This window comes from Cynocephalus volans, chromosome 1 (assembly GCF_027409185.1).
Source record: "Cynocephalus volans isolate mCynVol1 chromosome 1, mCynVol1.pri, whole genome shotgun sequence".
NCBI classification, from domain to species: domain Eukaryota; kingdom Metazoa; phylum Chordata; class Mammalia; order Dermoptera; family Cynocephalidae; genus Cynocephalus; species Cynocephalus volans.
Genome location: NC_084460.1, coordinates 197,467,140 through 197,476,067, shown reverse-complemented (window position 1 = coordinate 197,476,067; position 8,928 = coordinate 197,467,140). Strand labels below are relative to the sequence as shown.

At 51.7% G+C, this 8,928-nt stretch overlaps 2 protein-coding genes across 6 annotated transcripts in view; one reads left to right on the top strand and one right to left on the bottom strand.

Annotated features, from left to right (window-relative positions):
• Nucleotides 1–1,457: 1,457 nt before the first annotated feature.
• On the bottom strand, nt 1,458–7,034 carry TMEM185B (transmembrane protein 185B). Its single transcript, XM_063096124.1, has one exon. The coding sequence runs from the start codon at nt 6,588–6,590 to the stop codon at nt 5,538–5,540; it is 1,053 nt and encodes a 350-aa protein (XP_062952194.1). The 5' UTR covers nt 6,591–7,034; the 3' UTR covers nt 1,458–5,537.
• RALB (RAS like proto-oncogene B) overlaps nt 6,799–8,928 on the top strand; it is a 70,037-nt gene continuing 67,907 nt past the window's right edge. For 2 of the 5 annotated variants that reach the window (XM_063096137.1, XM_063096143.1), the window contains exon 1: nt 6,799–7,310. The gene's annotated coding sequence lies outside the window, so the exon portion shown is untranslated. The remainder of the gene's footprint in view (nt 7,311–8,928) is intronic. The other 3 variants (XM_063096181.1, XM_063096153.1, XM_063096161.1) reach the window with 3 other exon arrangements.

Genomic DNA, 8,928 nt, shown 5'->3' with positions numbered 1-8,928 from the left:
GTGTCACATCTAATGGGATGAGCCAGGCAGGGAACAAGGACGGATGGGAGGCTGAGCAGAGCTGCAACTCAGGGGAGGGTGAGGCAGGCCTTGAGCGGAGAAAGGGGCCTTAGATGGTGTTCAAGACAGCAAGGGCCCCAACCAGGGGGTCCTGTCCTTAAACACACTGGAGAGCGGGAGGTGGGGTGGCGGAGCAGCCTGCCTGGATACGGCACTGGCCTGTGGCAATTGCCGCAAACAGGAGGGGTTCCCAGACTGTGAGCTCACTGGTTACGGGTTACCAACCGGGTGGGGATGGCCCTGGGAAGGTCTCAGGCTGAAGGACGAGTCTGAACTGCCCACACTCCTCCCTGCCCTTGGTTGAAGGCTGGAAGGGCCAGTCAGAACGCTCGGTGGCCGCGGGTGTGCAGCTTCCACCATGAATGGGCAGTTGCTTGGGCCAAGAAGAGGCGAGAAGAGGAGGCTGCAGTGTGCAGAGAGGAAGGAGGCAGCCGCTTGTCCAGGAGGGCAGGTCCTGTGACAGGGATGTGAGGGGACCAGCAGGGGTCTGGGGGGATGAGATGGGAGACAGAGCGCAGTCCAGGATTCTGCCCCCGAGTGCTGCTGACACTCCCGCTTCTCCCTGCCTTGGCCACTCTGCAGGCCCTGGGTGTGGGGGATGATACACAGCGGAGGGGCACAGAGGGACTGGGAGGGAGCGAGAGAGCTCTGAGCTGCTGTAGTGCAGAAAGGTTTAAAACCCACTTCCCCTCTCCTGCCCCTCAGCGAAGCTACTTAACAAACAGGACATCCTGAAAACAGAGAGAAGGAGGCCTCTGTGCTTTGGGTGTGTCTGTCCAGCCCTATTTTCCCTTATAGTAGCTAGGATCAACTCTCCCAGCCAACTTGATAACCCCCTTTGAATGGATTATCAAGGGGAAATAGTGTTGATGCCACAAAATGGAGACAGAGGCTTATGGCCAGAATCCAGAAGATCCCCTAGATTCCTCTGAGTACCTCCACATCTAGCGGTGACATTAAATGAAAGACGTCAGCACAACCACAAAAGGCTCAGGTGCCCAGGAACAAAGATGGGAACTTCTCCCCTGGGTTAAGTAACCTGACTGACTGACCGCAGGACAAAGGGAAGGTGGAGACCAGCGAGGAGAAGCCATTCTGTAATTGCGACAGAAACAAGGACAGTGGCCTCTATTTTTCCTTTCCTGCTCTGTCATACAGATTTTATTTCACACAATTTTAATTTTCTTTCCTCTCTCTTTCCCCCACTCTAATCTAGAGCAGAAGTTTTCAAATGTTTTAGTCACAGGACACCTTTTATACTCTAAAAAATGATTGTGGGCCTCAAAGAACTTTTTTTTATGAGTTATACTAACATCTACCATGGTAGAAATTAAAGCCAGTAACTTTAAAAAATATTTATTCATTAGTTCTAAAACCATAAATCCATTACATACATATTTTTAGTGACAACTATATTTTCCAAACCAAAAAAATTGACTGAGTAGAAGAGTTGTATTGTTCTGCATTTCTGCAAACCTTTCATGTCTGGCTCAGCAGAAGGCAGCTGCGTTCCTCTAGCTGCTTCTGCATTCAGTCTGTTGCAGTATGGTATCTTGGGCAAGGACAATCAGCCTCCCCAAATGTGTAGTTGGGAAAGGGAGGACCCTGAAGACCGCCGGGGGTCCTTGGACCACACTTGGAGGGCAGCTGACTTTAACATTCTAGAATATAGAGAGAACCTGACAAAACTAGGGGAGAAAGAGACACCATTAAATATCCTAGATGGAGCTGGAAGAAGTAAATGATGAAGCAGCTTAGGGTTGCCTCCCTATTCCCTTAGGGGAAGGATGAGCTGCTGTTTTGTTAGAAGCACTGTTGTATTGTGTGAGATAGGAAACTTACTTTTGAGATGCACGCCCGGGAAGAAGAGTTATGTTAGACAGCTAAGGAGCATGGCGCAGTGGACTTGCCTCATTGTCTTGGCTACCAAGCATTGGAACTCCCTTCCTTTCCAGACAAATCCTCTATCGAGTGAGTTTGGGCAGAGTCCTGCCTCCTCCTACCAGAGCTAGAGGAGCCAATCTTTCTTCTTGAGTTTAGGAATCTATAGAATGAACACAGACCTGAGACTTACCCAATCGTATCCTCTCTCCCTTAAGGTAGAAGGTTGAGGGCTTACTCCTGACAGTGGGGTGTCACTGGTAGCAGTGTCATGAGGCCAGTGACATTGGAGGCACCAGCTGAGGCATCCTCATCAAATGGTCTCTGAAGTATGACCTTGACTGGGTTCCCAACAGCACAAAATGGAACCTGTGTGCTTGCTGGGCTCCCAGCCTTTCCGTCCATCTGTGAGCTGCCTGTATCCCCACAGCATCCTCTGCTGAGGGAGAGCCCTGGAGAGGGAGGGTGTGATGGGCTGCTGCTGCCCTGGCCCGGCTCCACTCTGCTGCTTCCTAGTCTCCCTGCACCCAGCCTTGACCTTTCCAAAGCACCCTGCATAGCCCACTGCAGAAATCCTCAGACTACAGCACTTTCATAAAACTGTCCTGTGTGGAGCCTCCAGGGCTTCACCACTGTTTACTGAGGGGTCTGAAGGCAGGGTCTTCCACAGGACACCTCAAATCCTCCTCACATTGCTTTTAATGGTAACAACTTTTAAAAATTAAGAGTTTTAAAACAGAGGGGAAAAAACAATCTACCATAAATTTTGTGATTCCTTTAGAATGATCTTGTAACATGGTAAATTCAGGGGCTGACAGCCCCCTATGCAGAGGCTACACGTGTGCTTGCATGGTCTGGCTCAGCTTCTGCTTCTGCCATCAGAAAGAACACAGCCCAGGGAATGCTGCTCCTTCAGCCAGAGACCCAGAATACAGGACAGTTGTGGAGCAGACCGGGACAGACCCGGCCTGGAGTGTAACGCAGAAGCCAACTTGTAGACCTCAGAATGAGAATTTGTAGTTGCAGTCCACTGAGATTTCTGCAGCAAAAGCTGACTGACCATTTTATAGGAGAAACTAGTTACAAAACTTGATACATGCTAAACATTGTGGACAGTGTTGCGTGGCAATTAGGTGAATCCCTAGGCACAGGTGAGGTTGTATCAACTTCACAGACAAACAACTTTCTACAGCCTGTCACTCATGCTGTTTTTGCCTAGTGGTTGAGGCAGGAGAGAGGCCTGACGAGATGGCCTACTGAGTGAGAAAGGTTGTTATATTCCAGATATTGGCCTTTCAACACCAGACACACACCTTGGGGCAGAACAGGTAAGGTGGGCTAGGTGGGTGTGAAGAACCCATCACAGTTAGGGGGAGTGCCCCAGGAGCCACCAAGCCCCTAGCCTGAAACTGTAAACAGGAGGGGCTAGTGATCCTAAACCTGCCTCCCAATTCCTCCAGCAGCTCCTGCTCCTCTACACTTTCTTACTGACGTGTACGCGATGCCTTCTGGATAGTCTCAGGGAGTGGAGGGGGTACTGGGGAGCATTGGGCTCCTGAGAACACAGATAGGACTGAAATTTTAGGGGACGGTCATCCTGAGGCCAGCAGCATCCTCTCATGCTTTTTGCACCACCACTCTTGGCTCATTCCCTCCCACAGTGCGCTGCTGTGACAAGCACTGTCTCTCTGTCACAAGGAGGTGCAGCACATGCTTCTCACTGTGTACTCTGCGTAGGCAGGGGCCACATTTGAATTTCTCCCCACTGTATCCCCACTGCCTAGCACCATGCCTTGGCTCAGGGTAGGTCCTCAATAAATATTTGTTGAGGAAATGAATGAATGAATCCTCGTTTATGAAATATTACATCCACTAACACTCAGGGCTGCTTCCCACAGTGCTGGCTGGTGTAAACCCACAGTGTGTGTGATAGAGAGAGACCTCAGCTTTGTCCCAGCCGACTAAACTAAGCTGAGCAATGGTCACCCTCAGGCCTTCAGGCACTCAGGTTCCCAGGGCTGGCTTTTGATGCTAGCATTTGTTGCTAGCACGTGCACTGAGTATATCATTGGAACATGTTCTACCTAGGGCAAAAATAGTGAATCTAGGTTTACCTTTTTCTCCAAACCAAAAAGGTTTGCCTCGTGGCCAGGGCAAAGGGTAGAGTTATTTATTTAATTCACATGGAACCCAATTTAGATCATTTTAAATAAGTTGCTAATAAAACTGGATCCCTCCAATATTCTCCCCAGTAATAACATCTATGCTCCTTTTTAGATTAACTTTTTTTTGAAAGTGTTTGTTCTCAGTCAGAAGAACATTTACTCTTGCAAGAGCTGGCTTTTGCCCTTCTGATTGCCTGGTGTACTGCCAGTACCTAAATAAACATTGTACTTACCTAAACAAACAAACAAAAAAACCCAACCAACCTGAATTGCTTACAGATCTGTTGCTGACAGATCAAAGTTTGGACCTTAAAATAACACCTGATCCTGCTGGCTATTTTTGGTTAAGACCACTCTCTCCAGCCTTCCATCGACAAGGAATGCTTTATATTATGGCCAACTAATATTCTCAGAGTCTTGGAAATGGACAAACCACTTGTTGCTTATATTGGTTGTGTCTAAAGAGATGTTACTACCAGTGGGGAAAAATCCAAGGTGCTATAACAGTGTCACACCAGGGCATGCCACTCGCTCCCAAAGAGCGATGGCTCCTCTCTTTACTAATGGGCACTAAGAGAGATCTTAAAACTGTGCAGACATCCATCATTTAACACCTTTATATTAAGATCCATGGGATTTTCAATTTCTACAGTCATGCCGAGTACTTTGATAAGATCCCACACTAGGTATATTAATGTTTTAGGCAGTCTTTAAGGACATCTGCAACAGACATGTATCTTCACATATAAACTTAAAAAAATACTTTAACATAATACATTGTACTGCAGAGAACCAGAATACAGCATATTACACTGCTAAAATATTCATATAAATACTATATATGTATGGATTCACTCCATTAGAAAAATTCACCTATTAGACTATTAAAGAGCAGTATCAGCAAAGCTCAAGAAAAACTATTCTAACAGTAGGAACACTGAAAGTAACAACTATGAGGTTTATAAACAAGTGGTGCGAAAGGGGATTTTTTTACACTTGCTATATTACAACAGGCACAAACTGAAATACATTTTTAGACTAGCAGTGTATAAAAATACTTCTTTAAACAATACTTTTCATAGGTATAGGAGCACTTAAAAAAAAACCAGCTGTGTAGTTACTCCTTTTGAGGACCTACTAAAACAATTCAGCTTACTGTCCCCAGCTAGCTCTTAAGAGCACCAACCTGGGAAGCAGTTTCTCCCACACATGTACACACTGCACACAACCATATATTAAAATAACCTCTATCTATGGTGCGTACTAATGAGTCACTGATAGGCATCAATCACGAACAAGGCATGAGATGACGGTGTTTGGAGCCCATTTTCAGTTCCAAGTTTGATGGATAAACAAAGGGGCCAAAGCAAGGTGGATATTTGGGTGTGCATATGGTTTCTATTCCACGATGGGCCCTCCCTAGAGGAAGATTTAGTCTGGCATATCGATATTTAACTTGGGAGGTGGGGGGACATATTTTCCAGGGCTCTGCGTTATAACTACCCTAGCCTTCTTTCCAAACATTGGAGCAATTTTTGGAACTTCTGGAATTGATGTTTCTTCAGCATCTTCACTATCTTCATGATGGAGATCATATGAAATGTTCCCATATTCTCTTAGAAATGGGAAAATTTCAAGCAGAAACTGACAGAAATCTCTGCGAATACCAAACCACCAATGATTACCCCCCTTTCGCCTAAATGTTGTGGCCATTAAAGTTATTAACGAAAGCCAGAGGGGGACAAATATGGAGATGTAAGAGAGTGCGTTGTGGCCATCCAATCTGTGAACCAGCAGGACCTCAAAAGTGAGCAGGGGCACGACAATCGTTATCCAGCTGATGGCCATGGTTACGTGCGTTCTTCGCTGCTCGGCAACCACATCCAAGGACCGCAGGAACAGGAGAGACCAGACGATGTAATACAGGACGACCAGGCAAAGGAACGACATAAGGATCCACAGGGGCACGAATACCACCAGCCACGGCCAGTGGATAATCCTGTCCAGCCTCAGGGCGATGAAGATGAACTGCAGGATATTGACCGAGCACAGGATCTCCAGCTCCAGCGACCTATCGTGCTGAAAGCCCCAGACGCAGGCGGCCACGGAAACAGGGGACACGAAGAAGAGTGGCATAAAGACCAGCAGCCAGAAGTGGGTCCCCCTCTCCACCCTGTCGCAGACCAGGACTTCGAACATGAGCAGCAGCAGGTGGATGCCCACGGCGATCAGCATGGCTTTGAACTCCACACAGGCCTCGCCCTCGGTGCGGTAGCGAGGGTTGCGGACCCAAACGCCTGCGCCCACCGAGGCGCCCGCGAGGACCAGGAGCTTCCACAGCCATATGGGGGCGAAGACGGCCCAGTAGCTCCACTGGATGATGCCGTCCAGGCGGAGGGGCAGCAGCACTGAGAAGAGCAGCAGGCAGGCGTAGATGAGGAACTTACTCGGGTTGAAGTCCTGGAACAGGCCTCTGGGGTTCATGGCGGAGGCCGCCGCCGGTCGCCCGGGCCTGCCCCTCCGCGTCGCTCGGCGCCCGCGTCTCCCCCGCTCTCTTGCCCGGCCTACGCCGGCTCCAGGTGGGCAGCGGCCGGGGGCGGGCCGGGAGGAGGCTGGGAGCCGCGGTGCGGGGGCCGGAACACGTGCGCACGCGGTCACGTGGCCCGGCCGGAAGCGCGTTGGGTGCGGCGTGCGCGGGGCGGCGCGGAGGCTACGAGAGGGGCGCTGCCTCGGCCCAGCCTCCGCCCGGCTGGGGGCCCGCGCCGTCCGCCTTCATTCCGTACCCATTAGGGAGGCTCCTACTGCGTGCGACGCCGGGAGGGGTCTGGCGAGCCGCCGACTTCCCGGCCAGCCCGTTGGCAGTGAACGGGCCGCGACCTCGGGCGGACACTTGAAGGCGGCGCCGGAGACACGGAGGCGGGAGTGAGCTCACATCCTCCCCGCCGGCCCGAGGCGGGGCGGGGGCGGGGCTTGGGCGGGCGGGGGCGCGGCTCCCCGCTCGGGCCTCGCCCTCCGCCGGCGTTCGCCTCGTCTTTCCAGGAACCGGCCGAGGGGCGCGGCGCCAGCGGTGAGGCTCCAGCGCCGGGTGCGCGGAGTGGGGAACGGCGTGTGCACGAGTGCGGGAGCCTGAGTGTGCACGGGCGACGGCGGGTGACCGGGCGGGTGTGCCGGTAACAGCGTGAGCACCGGGGTCCACGTACTTGTGTGAGTGCACCTGCGCGGGAGGTGTGTGCGCGCGCGCGCGGCGGTGCGCTTGTGTCTGCGCGGAGCGGGGCCCGCCTGTGGAGCCTTTGCATGGGGGTAGGGTGGGGGGCTTGCCTGGAACCAATGGCTCCCAGGGCGGAGCTCCGCCTAGGCGGCAGCGGTGGTTCTTCTCCCTAGAAGTGGACGGCAGGTGCTAGGGCGAATGCTAGACCCCCCAGGACCTGTAGACAGCGGCCAAGGGAGCAGGTGAGGAAATGACTCAGAGAGGGGTGCTTCCTGCCCCAGGCCACCCAGCAAGTTAGCAGCAGAATCGGAACTCAGATTCTGGACTCCCAGATCCTCATTTTGACTTATTTGGCCTGCCTCGGTCTAATTCTTGCAGAACAATTTTTGGGAAAAGGGCACTGGACTAGAAGTCAAGAAATTTGGGTTCTAGTCCAGACCTTGCCACTGACCAGCTGAAAAACCTAGGCAAATTCAGCTCTTTCTCTCTGGGCCTCAGTTTCCTGTTCTGTAAGTTTGAGGGCTGGCCTGAGTGGTCTCCAAGAGTCAGCAAAGCTCCAGCGGGTCTGTGATTCGGAGTGCGTCTCTCTGTCTCTGTCTCTGTCTCACATCTCCTAGGCAGACCCAGGAGGATTCCAGCCTCTCTTCTTCACTGACACTAGCTCAGCAGAGCTCTGGTTGCTTGTCCTTCCTGCCTTTCAGCCCTCACACAGGTCTGGTCCCCTGAAGTGTGTGTGGCATGCTGACGTGCAAGTCCTGGGCTTTGAAGGGGAAAGAAGCCATCATATGTCCAGGTTTTGATCCCTGTATGGGCCAGCCGCCAAAAGAGAAAAAAGAAATCCTCCTCAGTCTCCTCTGTAACCGGATGACCTCAGGGCCTCTGATGCCAAGCTTTGTGATAAAGACAGGAGTTTGGAGCATGTTTTCACGTCTCTAGAGCTCCTCATTTAGGACAAGCGGGTGGATCTCTCCATCCAGGAAGGAGGTCTTGAGGTGTGCTATCAGAGTGCTACCCTGCTCCTGAGGGAGGTCACAGCTGACTTCCTGGTTTGTGCCAAAGCAGCAGAGTGAGGGATGCCATTGCTGTCTGCCCCTAGCTGGCTTTCCCGGGCCCACAGGCCTGGGCACCACACTTGACCACGGTTCTGTACATGTGATACCCCTCTTTTGCTGTTTTATTTGTTGCGGCCATTCTTTCAGGGGCCTGCCTTTTTATTTTTATTTACCTTTAAAGGTAACACGGATTGTTTGCTACATGCCAGTTGCTGGATGGCACAACCACCTGCGAGGCTGGTACACAAACCAAAGTGTAAATTCATTTCCTCACAGAGGGCATGTGCGGGTGTGGTGTTCCAGGCCATCAGCGCAGGCCTGCCTTTTCCTGAGTCAGGGTGAGTGGGGGTTTGGGGAGTGTGAGCAGGGGCTGACATGATCTGAGGGTCACTGTCCTGAAGGATGGGGGCAGTCCTGAGATGTATCCCTAGCCCATAGACTCTCCACTGCTTGGCATCCTCAGTCCCAACTCTCCTGTCTGACCTGTAAGGCCCTCCTGAGCTTACCCTGGCCCACCTGCTGGCTAAAGCTCTTTCTTGAGGTCTGTGTGCCAGCCTGGCCC

Coding starts and splice junctions, on each gene's coding strand:
- TMEM185B (XM_063096124.1), bottom strand. CDS start 6,590: ATGAACCCCAGAGGCCTGTTCCAGGACTTCAACCCGAGTAAGTTCCTC.